This window comes from Coregonus clupeaformis, chromosome 40 (assembly GCF_020615455.1).
Source record: "Coregonus clupeaformis isolate EN_2021a chromosome 40, ASM2061545v1, whole genome shotgun sequence".
Classification (NCBI taxonomy): Eukaryota; Metazoa; Chordata; class Actinopteri; order Salmoniformes; family Salmonidae; genus Coregonus; species Coregonus clupeaformis.
In genome coordinates this window covers 31,748,606-31,770,149 of record NC_059231.1, presented here as the reverse complement: position 1 = coordinate 31,770,149, position 21,544 = coordinate 31,748,606, and the positions used below count along the sequence as shown (strand labels likewise).

Genomic DNA, 21,544 nt, shown 5'->3' with positions numbered 1-21,544 from the left:
AGCACTGCAATCGGAAAGTATTCAGACCCCTTGACTTTTTCCACATTTTGTTACGTTACATCCTTATTCTAAAATGGATTAAACAGTTTTTTCCCTCATCAACCTACACACAATACCCCATAATGACAAAGCAAAAACAGGTTTTTAGAAATTTCTGCAAATGTATTAAAAATAAAAAACGGAAATATTAAATGTACATAAGTATTCAGACCCTTTACTCAGGACTTTGTTGAAACACCTTTGGCAGCGAATACAGCCTCAAGTCTTCCTGGGTATGACACTACAAGCTTGGCACGCCTGTATTTGGGGAGTTTCTCCCATTCTTCTCTGCAGATCCTCTCAAGCTCTGTCAGGTTGGATGGGGAGCGTCGCTGCACAGCTATTTTCAGGTCTCTCCAGAGATTTTAGATCGGGTTCAAGTCCGGGCTCTGGCTGGGCCACTCAAGGACATTCATAGACTTGTCCCGAAGCCACTCCTGCGTTGTCTTGGCTGTGTGCTTAGGGTCGTTGTCCTGTTGGATGGTGAACCTTCGCTCCAGTATGAAGTCCTGAGCGCTCTGGAGCAGGATTTCTAAGTGTATGTTGTGTAGTTAGCTGTTCGTAGCGAATGTGCCTCGCCCTAATAATTTGGTCCCTTTAACACTCATAATTTAGCCTACTGTTCTGACTTGGTGGTGCACCTGCTGTTGGGACAGCTTTATGTAGGCCCTAACAATTTGTGGGCACCGTTTGTCACCGTTATAGTGCAATTAATGTATTGTTTAGTGTTGTGTAGTGGCTTTGCTGGCATGCATTTTTTTTTTTTTATGGGAGTTTTCCCCACCAAGATTGACATGCTAAAATCGCCACTGGACAGACAGGTGGACAGTATGGACTCATTTTCAATAATTTACTTACCTGTTGACTGGATCTTGAGCTCAAAGTAACTCTTGTTTTGGTGCAGGGGAGCGTTGGCGAGGCAACACCCGGTGCCACATATCCTCCGGCCACTCTTCACTATGACTACATCCGTGCCTGTAGGAGAAAAAAATCAATATATATATTTTATTTACGACTGCCGTGCTGAAAACATCCAGCTGGACGTTAGACCCCTAGCAAGCTACGTTGATTTGTTAGCCAAGCTAGGCTAACCAGCCCGGCCTTTACTGCTTAAAACACAACCGTCGGAAAGTTTTTGCCTCTCACCCATATGATGCGTGTCTAACTGGACTGTGGGCATTTCTTTGAGAGGAATATGCCCCGTTCCCCCATCTCCCCAGCATCCCAGACAACACGTAAACATTGCAGCCATTTTTGCACGGTGGTCTAGTTACCACAGCCACAAAGTCATAACCTTAAATTAAGACCAAAAAGCACATTTTAGTTTTAATGAATTTTACGATATAGCCAATTTGTGGCTGTGGTAACTAGTGGAAACCTTCTTTGCACTGAAATATTATTCGGAAATAGAGTCACATCGACGAAGTCAACGAGCTCTGAAGGAGCTCATGAGAAAAGCTACCATCATAATGAAACAGGGACACCTGGTGGGAGCTATACCACAGTGACATGAGCCATACATGCGCTCCTCTGAAATGCGTCCAATCACATTGCTTGCGAAGATACGCAAAGGCTCCTGATGGCATGGAAACAAGGGAAGAAAATCAAGGTCAAAGTATTTTTTTACACGTGACTTAGTAGCTTTTGGTTATCAATGTGTCAAGCATTGGGACACATGGCATGATCATGTGTGGAGTGGCAATTCCATCTCCTGTCAAATAAAGGGGAAATGCCTATAATGAACACCACTATTGTTGCTGGGTAGGCCTATATGTAATGAGTCAATTTTTATTTTATTTAAAGGAGCCCTTTCAGTAGCCTATCACCAAGTCTTTTGAGAGCATTTCCAATAAGCTACTTTGTATCTATGCACTGAGCATGGGTGGGGTTGAACATTAATTTACAATGCAAACTCACATGCCTGATGTTCAAACTTCATATATATATATATATTTATAAACTGGGAGGTTTGATCCCTGAATGCTGATTAGCTGAAAGCCGTGGTATATGAGACCGTATATATCACAGGTATGACAAAACATTTATTTGTACTGATCTAATTACGTTTGTAACCAGTTTATAATTGCAATAAGGCACCTCGGGGTTTGTGGTATATGGGCAATATACCATGGCAATGGGCTGTATCCAGGCACTCCACGTTGCATTGTGCTTAAAACAGCCCTTAGCAGTGGTATATTGGCCATATACCACACCCCCTCGTGCATTATTTCTTAAATATATAGATAGATTATCATTACAACTTCATAGTGATGTATAAAAGTGGGGTGATAGAGACAGTGATCAAAAGCAGGGTGACTAAGAACCTAGTGGTTGTGACAGTCTTTCATGCTGTAATGTTTTGCATAGCAACAGCCCCCCTCCCCACTCCAATTTGCAGGGATCCTCTGCATTTTTCCTACTGAAAAATAAAACGCATCTTGTTTGTGAAACGTTAAAAAATGTGTGCGTGAAACCATTGTCCATTAATATCACTGAGATGGTTTCATTTTCTGCGCGCCCCTTATATCGGGCGCGTTCTATAGTGCGCGCTATTTGGAGCTGGAAGGTTCGCTACAGTGTAGCACTGTGGCCATGAAATGGTTAATATTTTCTCCCGGAAAAGGGCGAAGTCTGCACAGCAACAAGCACTATGATTGCGTTGCACTGTGCGTCTCAGCAGCTGGTGAGTTGTTTTTATTTTTTTGGGTACAGTTGCATGTTGCTTTACGCCTGCAAAAGCTGCCATAACCATCCTCAATAACTTGCCAATAGGACATACTTGCGTGTGATCTAAATTATACACTGCAACTCGTTTATACTGAGTGGTAATCGTAAGTGTAAGTTTGTGTTTATGTAGCATAGCTTCTACTGCTAAGGAAACGTTTCAGCGGGCTGTTACCGTTGAGGCAGGGAACTTTAGTCGTTACCATCTCATCTGTATATAGAACAGTTGGATGAAACGGTTGTGTTGTGCGTGCTACTTTAACGATTGCGTGATATGTCTAGTGTGAACACTAAAAAGTAGGTCGTTGAACATAGGCAAAATAGGGTCCGTGGCGAAGGGTCTTTCAGCCAAATAGCCAATGCAACTAGCATGACGTTCCACTGCGCTTTCTATTTTCATATTTTACGCGGATACATCGACGCTTCTCCTTTTCCTATTGACGGTGGCTGAATTTTTACACCAGTCGCTGTGTTGAATACTCCGTGCGTTTAATCCAAAGTGTTGTCGTGCGTGATTCTAGTGATGTGCATTTCCACCATCACTGGCTCTGAATCATTGCGCTGCTGGGTGATGTAGATAAACAAACGGGTATGACTGATTAATAGTGTTTTGAGCTATTCTTTTCGATTAGTTCTCCACTCAATCCTGGTTGTCTGTTTATTTTTTTGCAGAACACCATGGAGCTTCTAGAGGAGGACCTCACCTGCCCAATTTGCTGCTGTCTCTTTGAGGACCCCCGAGTTCTGCCATGCTCGCACAGCTTCTGCAAGAAGTGCTTGGAGGGGATTCTGGAGGGGAACAACCGAGGACCCGTTTGGAGACCCCCATTCAAATGCCCCAGTTGCCGCAAGGAGACCCCTCAAAATGGCATAAACACCCTCCAGATCAACTACTCGTTACGCGGAATCGTGGAGAAATACAACAAGATCAGAGTTTTACCCAGGATGGCCCTGTGCAAACATCACAGTGGTCAACCGCTTAATATATTTTGTGCCACAGACTTGAAACTTATTTGTGGATTTTGCGCAACAACTGGCGACCATAAAGGACATCAATTCTGTGCCCTGGAAGACGCATATGAGCAGGAGAAAGCTGCATTTGAGGAGCTGTTCCAGGGAGTCCAGAGCTGGCGCAGAGCAGATACCCTAACCTGCCTGGAGACACTGGAAGCCAGTAAGAAAAAGGCACTCCAGCTGGTTTCCAGGGATGCAGAGAAAGTAACAGACTATTTCGTCAAACTGATCAGCACCCTGGACCACAAAAAGAACGAGATCCTCTCTGATTTCGAGACGCTGAAGTTGGTGGTAATGCAAGCCTACGACCCCGAGATCAACAAACTAAGCGCTGCATTGGAGGAGCAGAGGCGCGCGCTCAGCATCGCTGAGTCCTTCAGGAATGTGACCGACCCCCTCTGCTTCCTCCAGCAGATGCAGGAGTTCAGGGAGAGGTTGCGCGTTGTCTGGGAAACGCCGCTCCCCTCCCAGAGAGACATGGACGTCGGTCCCCTGGTCCGGAACTTCGACGTCAAAAACTGGGACTCAGTGAAGCTCAAAGATGTGGACAAGCTCTCGGTCCCGCACGAGAGTAGCGCGTATAGCTCAACGACCCGGCGTGTCGGCGGCAGAACACTGGGGAGAGTCATCATGATTGTTGTGTGCCTGTTACTATGCGTCCTGGTGCTTCTGCAGCCGGACAGCCTGACCGCGGTGTCAGCCCAAGTCTCCTTGCTCTGCCATGCCTACCTGCCCGTGCTGGCTGGCTGGCTGGAGCTGGCTACCGGTGCGTGGCAGTGCTGGAGAGAAGTAGTGGATGCCTGCGTTTGCCTGGTGGGTTCGTGGCTGAAATGTATCCTGACCCTCTTTCACACAACTGGCGTTTTTCTTGAATGCCTCATAAACACAACTGGCGAATTTCTTGGACGTCGTAGGTTGCTTTAGATTTCCAAATGTGTTATTTTTGGATCAGAAGCAAGCTGCAGCAGTCTGATATTGAAAGCCTATATGTAAAAGTTATAGGCCTAAGTAGATTTATAGCTAACACTAGAAAGCTATTCAAGTATTTACAAGCACATATGTATCATGCATTTAGTATCATTTTATATAGGATATATAAACAGAACAACCATACAATACTAACGAGAATCAACACTATTGCAGTACAGTCGCGGTCAAAAGTTTTGAGAATGACACAGGTATTGGTCTTCACAAAGTTTGCTGCTTCAGTGTTTTTAGATATTTTTGTCAGATGTTACTATGGTATACTGAAGTATAATTACAAGCATTCCATAAGTGTCAAATGCTTTTATTGACAATTACATTAAGTTTATGCAAAGAGTCAATATTTGCAGTGTTGACCCTTCTTTTTCAAGACCTCTGCAATCCGCCCTGGCATGCTGTCAATTAACTTCTGGGCCACATCCTGACTGATGGCAGCCCATTCTTGCATAATCAATGCTTGGAGTTTGTCAGAATTTGTGGGTTTTTGTTTGTCCACCCGCCTCTTGAGGACTGACCACAAGTTCTCAATGGATTAAGGTCTGGGGAGTTTCCTGGCCATGGACCCAAAATGTTGATGTTTTGTTCCCCGAGCCACTTAGTTATCACTTTTGCCTTATGGCAAGGTGCTCCATCATGCTGGAAAAGGCATTGTTCGTCACCAAACTGTTCTTGGATGGTTGGGAGAAGTTGCTCTCGGAGGATGTGTTGGTACCGTTCTTTATTCATGGCTGTGTTCTTAGGCAAAATTATGAGTGAGCCCACTCCCTTGGCTGAGAAGCAACCCCACACATGAATGGTCTCAGGATGCTTTACTGTTGGCATGACACAGGACTGATGATAGCGCTCACCTTGTCTTCTCCGGACAAGCTTTTTTCCGGATGCCCCAAACAATCGGAAAGGGGATTCATCAGAGAAAATGACTTTACCCCAGTCCTCAGCAGTCCAATCCCTGTACCTTTTGCAGAATATCAGTCTGTCCCTGATGTTAGGGCGGCAGGTAGCTTAGTGGTTAAGAGCGTTGTGCCAGTAACCGAAAGGTCGCTGGTTCTAATCCCCGAGCCGACTAGGTGAAAAATCTGTCGATGTGCCCTTGAGCAAGGCACTTAACCCTAATTGCTCCTGTAAGTCGCTCTGGATAAGAGCGTCTGCTAAATGACCAATTATTTATTTATTTATTATGTTTTTCCTGGAGAGAAGTGGCTTCCTCGCTGCCCTTCTTGACACCAGGCCATCCTCCAAAAGTCTTCGCCTCACTGTGCGTGCAGATGCACTCACACCTGCCTGCTGCCATTCCTGAGCAAGCTCTGCACTGGTGGTGCCCCGATCCCACAGCTGAATCAACTTTAGGAGACATTCCTGGCGCTTGCTGGACTTTCTTGGGCGCCCTGAAGCCTTCTTCACAACAATTGAACCTCTCACCTTGAAGTTCTTGATGATCCGATAAATGGTTGATTTAGGTGCAATCTTACTAGCAGCAATATCCTTGCCTGTAGACGGCACGTGTTTCCTTGCAGGTAACCATGGTTAACAGAGGAAGAACAATGATTTCAAGCACCACCCTCCTTTTAAAGCTTCCAGTCTGTTATTCTAACTCAATCAGCATGACAGAGTGATCTCCAGCCTGGTCCTCATCAACACTCTCACCTGCGTTAACGAGAGAATCACTGACATGTCAGCTGGTCCTTTTGTGGCAGGGCTGAAATGCAGTGGAAATGTTTTTTGGGGGATTAAGTTCATTTTTCATGGCAAAGAGGGACTTTGCAATTAATTGCAATTCATCTGACCACTCTTCATAACATTCTGGAGTATATGCAAATTGACATCATAAAAACTGAGGCAGCAGACTTTGTGAAAATTAATATTTGTGTCATTCTCAAAACTTTTGTTGTCAGATTTGAGAACAGCTTGTTTGGTGAATGTTAAGCAGCAGCTCTGTCCTGGAGCACCATCCATCCTTCTCCAAGCCATATGATCACAGTAACACTGACAACCACAGGTCATAGCCTGAGTCACCTCATGATCTTTATTTACTTTAATATGCACATGCCATAGGCTAGATTATTTAGCAAAGGCCTAATATTTACACCTAGTTTGAATGTCTGAGTTTGGTTTATTTTTGCCTTAAGTTTACTGACAGTCTGTTGAGTTGTCATAACGGCCCATAACGCCTCATACCGTGTCACCAGCCTCATCTTTTGCCTAATAAAACTTCAATTTGGTATTTTTCATCATCTTTATTTTTGAGTGACCTGAGGGAGTTTCACCAAAATTGTCCCGGCTGTTTTACGCACTTGAACTTTTCTGGTCAACATCAGAAGTGAAGCCTCCTCTATTGATGCGCACACTGCTCAAGTGAGATGAAATACTGACATTATGAAATGCCATGCACTCGCTCAGGCGTTCCAAATTCTTGTTTGATGCTCGCCTTCCTTGTTGATCCGTCATCACTGCGCGATTTAACCTCCACGGGGGGCAAGGTTGAATGTTGCGTAACTATACAAACATCAGCTTGGTTTGTCTAAATATCACATTAGGCTATATAACAACTTAATTTATTATTTAAAAAATGTTTTGGGGCCTTTAGGCCTAGGAATACGTTATGAACACAGTGCCAATTTCTTTTTTGGCCTATGGGGACTTTTTATTTTTCAAAATTGAAAAGGCAATAATAGGCCTAATCTAATTCTCAAATTCCATTCACAACAACTAATTATAGCCTACACATCTGGGATGAAATACAGATTGAATCAACTGTCCCAGTCCAGTGAATGTCAATGTGTGCTCAACTTTGAATGCCACAGCTTGTCATAGATGGCCATGGTTTGCCTACACTGGGCAACTATGCAGGTCATGCATGTTGCAAGTGGATCACGAAGAGCAATTCTTACTTCTTAGAACTCATCCAATTTTTTGTTTAGCTCACAGTATTCCAATTTATAGAAAGCAAACCATGTCATAGGCCTACAACGTTTCAATTGAAAATTGCGGCAATGCATCCATATCGGTCCAATAAACATTAACGTCCATTGGTCATGTCCTGCAGTTTTGACTTTTCTGAAGGAACGAAATCCTGACGGAAATCCCAGGATCAGACAACAAACCTGTCATGAACCTATGATGTAAGCGCTGACCACAATTCAGGACCAACGTCATGGCACGTATATATATAGCCGACTGTTGCCGGGCAAATAAGGGATGAAAATGTAAAGTTGGTCTTTCTCTTTCCTATAATAACAATTAATAATATAACTAATAAGACTTCAAACAAATGCAAAAATACCTATATATTATATAATTAGGCATAATCAATTCATCTAAATGCACCCAAAAGATTGGGTGATGACATGATGTGATGAAATGGTGCCTGCATGCAAAACGATCTTACATAACCATCCTTTTCTAACAATTCCTATGAATTATTCAAAATCCAACTAAATTCAACATATTGAATAACATTCCGTGGGAATAGCATAGGCTATACCCTAATGGCCTATGGTGCGCAAATTGCGCAATCAACAGAACTGTGGCTCAGATAGGCCTTCCTTTACAATAAAACAGGGCCATTTAAGTCGTATTTAGACCCCAAAAATGTTATCGACCAAATGTAGATATTTAATTTATATGATGAACATCAGGTGTTTAAGAATGTATATATATGCAATAGCTTAGGTTGAGTCTGACTAGTGAATTGTATTATTTCTAAAGTAAAATAATGAGTCTTATATGAAGGAACAGCTGCGCACTTAAATAAATGCGCATTTAATTACCAGAATAAAAATATATTTTTAAACAAGTGATTGGTAGCCTTTACCAAACGCGCAACGAGAGGCTATAATGCGTGGCGGAAACTTCCCCAAACAGACTTGTTATTTTATATTTCAAAGGCACTTCATCTTCAGACGTAAAATTAGGGCCTCTCACTAAATAGTCTCAAATAATTTCACAAAATAAAGCATGGAAAAGTCATGGCAAAGAAAGGGGTGCTCTTCAAAATAGTTTTAAGAGAAAATACCCTTAAATACCCTTAATTAAAATTGCAATGTTTTTTTCGGTAATTATGTGCAGTGACAAAGTTTGGGAAGTAAAATATAAATGCATAGGACTATTTTCGACCAGAGTAAAGCAGTCTATACACCCACAGCCTGCATAAAGTAAACTCCCCTGAAAAACTCGCCATTGTCGATACCCGAAATAGGTCTGTAGAAGTAATTTAGCAATTAAGTTTTATTTAGTCTAAGCATTTAATGGCAAAAATGTATCATATGTAGCGTTTAAATATGATTTAAATAGCCTTATAAAAACGTGTGGGAGGCGGATCATTTCGGGATGGTAGCCTATAGTGAAATGTGTGTAGGCTAGGCCTACGTGTGTATTTGTGTATTATACTTAATTAACATCTTGCTTTACAAAGTCAGAATTAGCCTAAAATAAGATATGCACGCATAAACCATGCAAATCCTGACTCTGCGTTTATCTGTCCATTGTAGCGAGTGATAAGTCCCGTGTAGCTCAGTAGGTAGAGCATGGCGCTTGCAACGCCAGAGTTGTGGGTTCGATTCCCACGGGGGACCAGTATGAAAATGTATGCACTCACTAACTGTAAGTCGCTCTGGATAAGAGCGTCTGCTAAATGACTAAAATGTAAAAATGTAAAGTGATAAGCCCTTTTCCCTTCAATTGGCATTGCCGCGCTCTGCACCATTTGCTTGTCACAATAACGGTAGCCTCGGCTTCCAGGCCTCGCTCACGTTGAAAGCTTGGTAGAGGCTACAAAAATCAAGCATGTTATAGGCAAGCCAGAGACTATGAAATCAATTTGCTGAAGTTTCACAATAATACAAAATACACACTATAGAATATAGGGCGTGGTTTGGTGGTTGACCATTCGCCTTAAAATCTCATAATTTGATTTTAGGCTACAAGTGATAGATAATGGGACTCATCTTGATAACAGGCGACGGGGTTTATGCCATGTGTGACAATTTATTTTATATAGGAATTGATCAAATTGCTTTGTTTATGCTAGCTGGCACAATATATAGTCAATGTAGACTATCCTCTTTTAAATGTATGATAAAATAGGCATGCTACAGGTCTATAGAATGGTCACATAAGGAATATCATTGGGACATTTCAAATTGGCCAAGTTCCCTGGAAGGAAAGGTGAAATGTCAGCGAATAATAGGCTGATCGAGCATTGCAATGCCACAATAATCTGAAGGACATTGACAGAAAAGTATAGATCAAGTGTTAGCCTCTCGGTAGATTGCATGTTGGCGAGTGTGACCATGCATGGCCTTGCAGGAACTCGTAGGCTACGGGCTCGTAAAAATATCACTGGCCTATATCAAAGTTAGACCTATCATCAGTATCATATACAGTATAGCAAAAAAATAAATCGCATGCCTTTCTGCCCATGATTAGCCCCAGATCTGTCAGTCCCAATAAGCCTAGCCGGTGACCTTACCGCTATAGACCGGTGTGATAAACTCGCAGGTAACATTCACGATTGTTTGGAAGGCGATGACACAGGCCTGGTGCTAGAAATATAATAGGCTAATTTTAGGCGAGCCACAATGGGTTTTGGACAAGATTACGAGTCTTCTGTAGCCCATAGCCTGCTAAAATATACAGGCCAATAGCCAAATTCTACTCAGTTAGCCAAATAAGGCTATTTTTCTCTACCTCATTTTTTATTTATTGTCAAAATAGGGAACCACCCCCAAAAGATTCGAAATTAGGGTTAAATTATTATACACATTTCGTTTACATTAAAAATGGATCAGCTGGAAATTAGTGGTAATATTCCCAGAAATCAAAAAGTAAATTTACCCGAATAGGCCCACATAGCCTATATGCTAATCATTCAAACTGAATGGATGTACATTAGACAATACTACGTGCAGTGCGGCTAGGAGGGTACTTCGTTTTACCAGCTCTTGTTCAAGGCCTATCTTTACCAAAATAATGCTCAGTTGATTTGATTTGAAACCTTGTGGCTCAGCAGTGTAAAGGTGAAGGTTCTAATGTGTGTTCTGCCCCCACAAAAAGGCATTGTAGGCGGTTGAAAAAGTATAGATTTTGTTACAGCTCAGTAAAACGTTTTACCAAGAGCTGGTGCAACAGGCCTATACACCTTACAGCCTTCATTGAGGTAAAATATACGGTCAATTGAGAAATCACGTCGCTTATTTGTATCGTTTCAATAGTTGGATTTTCTCTAGATAAGCGCAATGTGAATGGAGATATAATAATTAGCATTTGGCGTGAAAATAGCATAATAGTCTATTGTTGTACGGTAACTTTCAAGCACTGCGAAGTGCGAACTTAATATAGTGAGAATATTTTTTAAAAAAAAAGGAAAACTTGCATAATTTCAAAACGTTTATTAGAAAATGCTAAACAACAATTTACATACAAAACACCCATTATGGGCCAACTACATTATTACTTTGCATGATTTAATGTGCAAAGAAAATGTTACAATGTATATACAAATATATGAACATATTCCAAAACAATGAACTATAAAATACAACATACCTGTAAAAAAGTAAAATGGACAAAATCAACTGCTTAACCTAATCATTCTGTACCTGTCATAATGATGACGACACACAGCGTCCCTCTCCATTCGGTGTCTTCTCCCCCTCCTGTGCACGGTTCTCCTGCGCTGCGCGGCAGAGGGACGGATGCATGCAGACTCTCGGTAAGTTAACGGTGGTAAGCGGTCAGCTTTGCTTCAGCAGCACGTTCAATACTGGAGGCTTCAGCAGTAGTTTTAACTCCAATATTTACGTGCTGCTACAGCAAGGCAGCCAGTGACGAGGCAGGTGGATCCCACACACACTCTTCCGGATGGTTCCACAGATGGCCGTCTGTCCAGGCGTTACTGCGGCAGCACAGTACGGCCTGCATCTCTGTGTAACCCACAAACCATTCTGTGCTGCTATAGCACCACCACAACCAGCTCCATCTCTCCCTCACACACTCCCATCCTCTGACTCTCACAAACCTCTCGCTCCCCTCAGCATTCCCTGCATACACACACACACACACACACACACACACACATCCTCTCCAACTCTAGCTCCCTCTCCTGCATACCCTCATCCTCTGACTCGCTCTCTCCCCCTCATGTCAGAGAAAGAAAGGTGATTCCACATGAAACTAGAATAAAAGGGACATTTTTGGATTGTGACAAAATTTCATCCATAAAATGTTGCTTTGGAGGAAGTATTGTTAACATATATTTGACATTTGTATCTGAAAGCCTATTTGAGAAATAATTAATCAAAGTTGGCATATTTGACATTTCAGCCCTACCCAGGAGCATTGCAAGACACCATAACTGTTGATCTATATGGTGTACAAACTGCATCTTGATGTCATTTGAAACCTCATTGTGTCCGCTAAAATGAGTAAAACATTTAATTATGCAAATTTTAAATGTACATTTAATATACGATTTTGAAAACAATGAAAATTAATATCACAAATATAGCCACTTCAATTTCTCATATTTTACTGACAGAAGGTTACAGAGTGGGAGCTCTGTGACTTTTTGAGTTATGACCAAATATATGTGGGGTGGGGGTATGTAGAACTCCATTCTTTCTATTGCCAGTACAGAACAGCAGAGCAGAGTAGCATTCAGTACAGTATAGTTCACTACAGAAAAGTATAGGTCAGTACTGTACAGTAGCATATAGGTCAGTACAGTTCAGAGTACAGTATAATTTACTGTATTGTACTGAACTCTGCTGTTCTGTACTCGCAATAGGAAGAATGGAGTTCAACATACCCCACATATATTTAGTCATACCTTAAAAAGTCTGAGATCCCACTCTTACCTTCTGTGTCTGTAAAACAGTCCATAAAACACAAAATATGAGAAATATTTAGAGTACGTGACCATTTTTTAGACTTTTCAAAATCATATAATAAATGTACATTTACATCTTGCATAATTCAATGTTTTACTCATTTTAGAGCACACAGAGGTTTTAAATGACATCAAGATTACGTTTGTGCCCCATATAGATCAACAGTTATGGTGTTTGGGTAGGGCCAAAATGTCATAAATATGCCAACTTGGATTGATTATTTCTCAAATATGCTTTTAGATACAAATGTCAAATATATGCCAACAATACTTCCTCCAAAGGACCATTTTATGGATTACATTGTGACAATAAAAAAAAATGTATTTTTTGTTCAAGTTTTGTGAGGAATCACCCGAAAGCAGCATCCAGATCGTCTCTCCGTGGCTGAAGGGAACTCCACGACTCTCCAACCATCTGAAAAGCGCAGAGGAGAGGATGGAGGTAAATAATTAGCTAAATAAAAAGGCAAAGTACTGAGGTTGTACTTTTGTTCTCTTCTATAACAAGTCGTGTGTGTGTATGTATTATGACACAGGTTGAGACTGGATCAGCTAAATTGAAGGGGTGATGCGGTTTCAATCACACATCAGGCCAGTTTTACTTAGCTAAACTATATTGCAACATTTATTAATCTGCCCCCAAGACTTGGGTTAGAGTAAATATAATTCATCTTCATACAGCATTTTGTTCCCAAAATTACAAATATTAAAGCTCAGAGATGTACATCTTAATTATTCAGCAATACAAATCTGACCATTTCTATACCTCTGGAAAATGACCGTTTTGAAAGTGCTCAGTCAGTTCAAGAATGAATGATCTCAGAATTATTACTCACTATACCCCCCAAGATCAGTAGAAAATAGGTACTATTAGACTGAACCACAGCATGACAACGAAGGGACATAAATATCAAATCAATGTCAAAGTCACTGGACAGTTATCAAAAAAGAATAGTCCCCAACTCTGCTAAGTCACATTTATTTTACTGAAAAGAAAACCATGGTTGACTGCTGTTGGAATGAAACATCCTTAAAACTTCCATCTGGTCAAAGGGGAACCTATTGAAAAGGTAGAGCAACAGACAAACAGGGTTTAAAGTGACACAACCGTTATGGTGTGGTATTAACTAGCATCATAGGCACAATTATGGTTACCCTAGTTTCCAAATATCGCCTGCTTCTGCTGATTTGATCAGGTCCGATAACCACTCTGGTAATATCACTAATGCACTATGGCACAATTCAACAACTCTGATCAACGTCACCAACAGAAAAAAAAGGTACGTCTGGAAGACCATTTATTAGTTGATGATCCACTCCCCCCTGGCCAGCCAGCAATAGCATCTTCATAAATGATTGGTGTAACTTATCATTAGAAGGGGACTGGGTAGTGTATGAAAAATATGACCACAAATCTGTGTGTACAGAGGCATCCAAAACCTAAGGATATGAAGTCCATCGCCATGAATTACAACTGGACGTCGTCAGAGCTTAAAATAAAGCATTAGGAAAAATACATCAGAAATGATAGAGCGGATAATGTGGGTTTCTTTTATTCCCTAAGCAGGTGTTTATAATGATTAACAAACAATGACGCCATCTTGGACACAACTGTGGGTGTATAAGGAAATAACCCAGTGTTAACACAGTGCTGTGTCGGGAGATGGGCCCCGGTATTACAGGGTGGGAGCAGAGAAGTGAACACAAACACATTTGGCATCTTACACAGTTACATTACACCACAACTTCTAAATTAACAACAGCAGCACTGCCAGTTAGCTAAAAAGACATTTAGCCTAGTATTTTCTCACAGGATTACATTTTTCACTCAAGTTATACCATATAATGAGAAATAATATCTTTAGTTAGCAATTTCCCCAAAAAATATTGCAAGGTGAAATTGTACTAACAGCTGATAGGCTATGTTTTAATTTATTAGAATTTCAGATCATTGCGTCCTATGGTCCCCTAACACACACACACACACACACAATAAGTATAATCTTTTCAGTATTTCATATTTTTTACCATTTCAGATCTTAGATTTTGGTGAGCACAACTTGAAGACTTTTCACACTCGTACAAGACTCCATGGTAAGTATGATATATAAAAGCTAAGTGACCAGGAGATAGGGTTGATCATTGATGGCAGTATCCCGGGTGTTCAGTGGCTGAGTACTTTTGGGTTACAAAGATAATGCCTGCTCCATTGTGTTCTGCTAAGTGTTCATAGAACAGTGAGGCTCCCCGTGTACTTAACCAGGACAGAGTGTGAGCGAGGGACACAAATACACACTCTCCTTCTCTCTCTCCGAGGCACAAATATTCATTTGGACAAGGTGGGTCAAAAGACACGCAAGAAAACTAATGATTAATAGATTTCTGTTTCCCTTATACTGAACACAAATTCACATTCAAATTCTCTCAGAATTAGTTAAATAGCCACTGACAACTAAATGTGCAGCAAAACAAACCACAAATGACTTCTAGATATGTCACTTAAATATGTCCCTTTTCAAAAGAGATTTTAGAATGGGGGCTCAACTGCAACTGGCCTATATTTCATGATGCTGACAAGAAAACAAGAAAAATAAGGTCCAAGTTTTATAGTGGTTTATCTAGAACACAAATTAAAAGTGAAAATCCATTGAATATTTCAATTGAAGGTCTGCGGTAGCAAAGGTGTATTCTGGTCAATATATAAATACAATCACACACACACACACACACACACACGGGAAGTGTTAATTATTGCCTGAATAATATTAATGCTTCTGACTCATGTACATTGTAATAAAGAATTAAACAAACAATCTGTACCACCTTAACCCACTTTCCACACCAGCAACTACAGTATACAGTATACTTCATATCAATTGATTACATTTCAAGTCAAGCATGTCATATTTTTAAAATTAAATTAATTGCATTCCCACTCTCCCAGTTGATTGAAAAATAAATCTAACCTGATTTGATATTTTTTTTAAATACAAATAATAACCTTGTGCACTCCACACACACACACACACACACACACACACACACACAACCATTGCCACTCCTTGAGACATTCCCTCTCTGGTTCTCTTGCTCTCTCTTTACCTTTATGAAAAATCATAAATTAACTCACATGAACCAGGTGAGTGAATGAGGCCTTTGACTGTGTCAGTGGGCCAAGAGGAGTCTTGACCAGGTGTCACTACAGCCCAATATCCACACACACACACCATTATGGCTTTAACCTTTCCCTGCTCTCTCCAATTGTCGCCTCTGCTCCTCAGTCTTTTAACCTGTTCCTACGGCACACACCCTGAACAATCAACTCAGAGTCACCTGACCCTGGGGGCAAAGGTCGAGTGACCCCCTTCCACAGGGGCACGACGCTCTAGACCCCCCACCCCCACCTATCCCAAACCCTTCTCTTGTCAAGTGCAAACTTAGTTTAGCCTCAGTTGTAACACAAAATTCTGTTCTGCTATGTGCATATATGTTGTGTAGGCTATATGGCAAATGTCTAATGAGTTTCTAAACTGTACTGACAATAATTGTTTTATGTAAATGTTCAAATATTTTGATTTATTGTTATTCTATGGGAAGATGATTCAGTCATTTAAATAATTCATTTGATAGAGTTGATACATCCAGACTTTAGTTGAGGGAAAAGTTATCCTTTTTATTTTATTATTTTAAGTAGGTTATGAGGATTTTATGCACAATACTGTAGAGTATAAAAAGCAGTCATATTATAATTCAGTTTAGGCAGTAACTAGTACCAAACATTTAAATACATTTCAAATTACTTATGGAAGCCTGATATTACATTCTGGGAAAGGATTTTAGGTTTGAATAGCAGACCTTCCCATACAACTAAAATGGCACACTAGAAACATCTTAACAAGACTTCACTAATATAATAGGGCAATTTCAGTAGCAATGGCTTTATTTTCAAGAACATCCCTCCATACACAAGAACCCAGATGTACTTCCAACTTTAGTCTAGTTACACCATAACATGGTGTAACTAGACTGATGTTGGAAGTACATCTGGGTACTTGTGTATGGAAGAATGTTCTTGTACATTATCTACGAATGTTTGACTTTAGAGATTGTAACATTTTAGAAAGTGATTGCATAGGCCTACATTTGAATCATACTTCAATTATGACACACACCCTACAAGCACATTTCTTTCTATCCCTCTCCCACACACACATTTGTGACACTCTGTTAAATTGAACAGAGAAATTATTATACACAGCATATAAATCACTATTAACAGAAACCAACTACCAAAATCCAGTTACATTTAACCAAAATCACAATTCTCAGCATTCATATAGAATGGTTATGGACTTAAGGCTGACCATTCCACACTTGGTTTGGGTGTATCCATGTCTTTTAGAGAGTTAATTTCTCCCTAAAATAGTATAGTTTGATGTGGTGAGTAACTAGCCAAAAGTAACTGTTTTGGACAGGGGTGTGTGCAGGCAGGGAGGTAGAGGTTCAGTTGATTGTTTATAGTAATTTACACCAGGCCTGTAATCTATAAATAGGAACCCTTCTAAGCCATAGAAACACCAGTCATGCAGTTGTGGGTGTTAATCCTGCAAAAACTCCAGCAGCCCCGTTCCCACTTGTCCAACACACGTCCAGTTGAGCACAAGGCAGGCAGAGTGACCACAGGGCTGACAGACTGACTGACTGGGATTCCCTCTGCACGACACCAATGTCAGAGAAGGTACACAGTCACAAACACACAGTTTGTTCATTTCACACGACTTTACTAATGGAGACGTGTGAGTGACCTCAGAGTCATGCTTCTCTCTACAGGTTTGCACCAATCTATCAGTCTAGTGTGCAATCTCCCCATTCCTTGTCAGGCGGGTCTGTAGGGCCCTTCTCACACTCCAACACACCACTGGAGAAAAGAAAGAAAAAAAACAAAAAACTGGAACACCACCACACAATATATTTTAAAGTCAATTAATGTGTTGAGGACTGAGAACACTAAGGAGGAGGAAAAAAGCCTGGCAGCCCGGCCATCTGATAACACAGAAGAGGTGTAAACAAAATTGAACAAAATTCAAACCCGGTTGTATGTGGTAAACATAAAACCCAATTGAAAACCGTCACACAACCAGCCTTATCTCAACTCTACATACCAGTCCAGATGCATGTATAGTGAACTGGGGGAGACATCCAGTCAAGGTTAGGGAGAGGGCTTCCCATACAACTATTCCCATGACCAGCATGTGTCTGCGGAGGAAAGCATGCCACACACACACACACACACACACACCTCACATAGCAAACATCCCAGTGTAGAACTGCAGAAAATCCCACGCTCACACACCTGCCCTGCCTGTACGGTAAACCAAACACATGAATGTACATTGTACACAAAACTTGGTTGACTACCAAAACACTAAAACGAGGTGTTTCTCTTGACTACTCACCACTTCAATAGAGCTGCTGCCATCTCCCCACTGTAGCCACTGCAGGGCCAGAAAAGCCATCAACAGGAAGTAGACAAAGCAGAAGCAGTGTGATGCCGGCCATTTCAGAGCTACGTCCTGACCGACGCCTCCTCGGCACCGGACCCACAGAGAAACTACCCTACGTACTGCAGCTCCATCACAACCCTCGCCCGGCCATAAACACTGTGACACGAAACCAACGCATGTCACACTAGTAATCAACATGAGTCATCATCTCATCATGAGAGGAGCAGGCCAGAGAACCAGCAGTGAGAGAGATTATGATCCAAGCTCAGTGTGTATGAAAGAGAGAAAGAGGAAGAGAGAGGGGTGTGAGAGAGAGAGAAAGAGGAAGAGAGAGGGGTGTGTGGATTTTCAAGAGACACACCCCCTTAGTGTTTCCAAAGCACTCTCACGTACACAGTGCATCCTATCAACACACAGTGCACCCTATCAACACACAGTGCACCCTATCAACACACAGTGCACCCTATCAACACACTTGGGCCAAAACTCACTCTCGCTTCTGACAAGTGTCTAAACTCACACACAAGCCCTAATTTACAGTTAAGCTGTTCTGCAATGCATTCCCACTAATTCAAGTCCTTTGACAGTCCCTCCCTCCCCATCCCACAAGCTAGGTTTTGCATAGGGACCCAAAATATAACTACATTAGACACACGCATTGAAACAAAAATAAAATTTGTATGCATTTATCCACAGTTCCTATTTGTGACGTGTAAAGAGGGCCATGCCGCTTTGTGATGCTGGGGGCCGGTGGAGTGGGGACATCACGAGACATCCCCAAACCCAGAGGAAAAGAGGCCCAGCAGAGTGCCACACTACGGTTACATTCTCATATCTCCCCCAAGCGGTTGACTGACTGACATCAAATGAAATTGAAAAAAGAGAGAGTGCGTCTACTTTGAGATATTCCCATAGTCATCTTACAGTTTTGTGGACTGGCACCCATACACAAACAATATGAATTATATATTTTTACGCAATTAAGCTCAAGGACCGCTTGTGCCCGTTTGACTACAACCAGTGTAAAAAATACATAAGAAACACACACACAGTGAAAAGACTAACTGGAAGGCTGAAGCTAGAAAGGACAATAATATTTTCAAATGTTACTACATAATATTCCGTGAGTATGAGTATATTTAAGTAACTGGGGCAGCCATATTTACCAGTAGCTTCCCTTAAGTCTAGCCTGAAGTGACTTGTTAAATACGCCATGTGTTTCAATAGGATGGAGTCAAACTTATTGTGGAGGATTAACTTAATGGTGCAACCAGACAGCATTAGTTCAAATGTAATGAGTGATTCGTTTTCATAGGCATCACTAATACCTTGAATACAGTCTTGCACATCCATACAACCACCATAAGGTGTTCGCACTGCAAAGCCATAGAATTACAGCTTTAGTGACCACAACACATTTTCCATACAGACTGTGAGCAATAGTTACTAGGATATAAAAGGTTTTGCACTGCACAGTACCATATATTATATATATTATATACATACACACACATACATACAGCCTTCAGAAAGTATTCATACCCCTTGACTTATTCCACATTTTGTTGTTACAGTCTGAATTGAAATTTGATTATATTTTTTTCTCCTCACCCATCTACACACAATACCCCATAATGACTAAGTGAATTTTAATTTTTATTTTTTTATGTTTGCAAATTTATTGAGAATTAAATACAGAAGTAGCTAATTTACTAACAGTACCAGTCAAAAGTTTGAACACACCTACTCATTCAAGGGTTTTTCTTTATTTTTACTATTTTCTACATTGTAGAATAATAGTGAAGACATCAAAACTATGAAATAACACATATGGAATCATGTAGTAACCAAAAAAGTGTTAAATCTAAATATATGTTATATTTGAGATTCTTCAAATTGCCTTGATGACAGCTTTGCACACTCTTGGCATTCTCTCAACCAGCTTCACCTGGAATGCTTTTCCAACAGTCTTGAAAGAGTTCCCACATATGCTAAGCACTTGTTGGCTGCTTTTCCTTCAGGTCATCTGATGAAGCACTCAATCACTCTCATTCTTGGTAAAATAGCCCTTACACAGCCTGGAGGTGTGTTGGGTCATTGTCCTGTTGAAAAACAAGTGATAGTCCCACTAAGCCCAAACCAGATGGGATGGCGTATGGCAGGAGAATGCTGTGGTAGCCATGCTGGTTAAGTGTGCCTAGAATTCTGAATAAATCACAGACAGTGTCACCAGCAAAGCACCCCCACACCATAACACTTCCTCCTCCAGGGCGGCAGGTAGCTTAGTGGTTAAGAGCGTTGTGCCAGTAACCGAAAGGTCGCTGGTTCTAATCCCCGAGCCGACTAGGTGAAAAATCTGTCGATGTGCTCTTGAGCAAGGCACTTAACCCTAATTGCTCCTGTAAGTCGCTCTGGATAAGAGCGTCTGCAAATTGTAAATGTTATGGTGGGAAATACAAATGCGGAGATCATCTGTTCACCTACACCGCATCTCACAAAGCCACGGCGGTTGGAACCAAAAATCTCAAATTTGGACTCCAGACCAAAGGACACATTTCCACCGGTCTAATGTCCTTGATGTCTTCACTATTATTCTACAATGTAACAAATAGTGAAAATAAAGAAAAACCCTTGAATGAGTAGGTGTGTCCAAAGTTTTGACTGGTAGTGTAAGTATTCACACCCGAGTCAATACTTTTTTAGAAGCACCATTGGCAGCGAGTCTTTCTGGGTAAGTCTAAGAGCTTTCCACACCTGGATTGGGCAACATTTGCTCATTATCCCTTTAAAAAATCTTCAAGCTTTGTCAAATTGGTTCTATCACAGCCATTAAACTCTGTTTTAAAAAGTCACCATTGGCCTCATGGTGAAATCTGTGAGCAGTTTCTTTCCTCTCCGGCAACTATGTTAGGAAGGATGCCTGTATCTTTGTAGTGACTGGGTGTATTGATACACCATCCAATGTGTAATTAAAAACTTCACATTTACATTTACATTTTAGTCATTTAGCAGACGCTCTTATCCAGAGCGACTTACAGTTAGTGAATACATATTTTTTTTATACTGGCCCCCCGTGGGAACCATGATCAAAGGGATATTCAATGTCTGCTTTTTTGGGGGGTACAGAGATGAGGTAGTCATAAAAATAAATCATGTTAAACACTATTATTGCACACAGAGAGTCCATGCAACTTAAGCACATTTTTACTCCTGCACTTATTTAGGCTTGCCATAAAAAGGGGTTGAATACTTGACGCAATTAGTCAACATTTCTAAAAACATAAATCCACTTTGACATTATAGGGTATTGTCTGTAGGCAAGTGACACAAAATCTCAATTTAATCCATATTAAATTCAGGCTGTAACAACAAAATGTGGAAAAAGTCTAGGGGT

At 41.0% G+C, this 21,544-nt stretch overlaps 2 protein-coding genes across 4 annotated transcripts in view; one reads left to right on the top strand and one right to left on the bottom strand.

The window, feature by feature from the left end:
- LOC121571592 (SPRY domain-containing protein 7) overlaps positions 1-21,544 on the bottom strand; it is a 53,923-nt gene that overhangs the window by 16,103 nt on the left and 16,276 nt on the right. Inside the window, exons 2-3 of one of the 3 annotated variants that reach the window (XM_041883135.1) lie at positions 13,000-13,061; positions 898-1,014 (exon numbers count right to left, since the gene is read on the bottom strand). In XM_041883135.1, the coding sequence (XP_041739069.1) occupies positions 898-1,014; positions 13,000-13,012 (130 nt within the window). In that variant the 5' untranslated portion in view covers positions 13,013-13,061. Of the gene's footprint in view, positions 1-897; positions 1,015-1,185; positions 2,048-11,357; positions 11,970-12,999; positions 13,062-21,544 lie in introns of those variants that run through there. The other 2 variants (XM_041883136.1, XM_041883134.1) reach the window with 2 other exon arrangements.
- Positions 2,230-4,606, top strand: LOC121571590 (tripartite motif-containing 13-like). The gene is given in 3 exon segments (XM_045212129.1): positions 2,230-2,722; positions 3,436-4,584; positions 4,586-4,606. Coding segments are annotated over 3 exon segments (1,203 nt in total). The 5' UTR covers positions 2,230-2,689.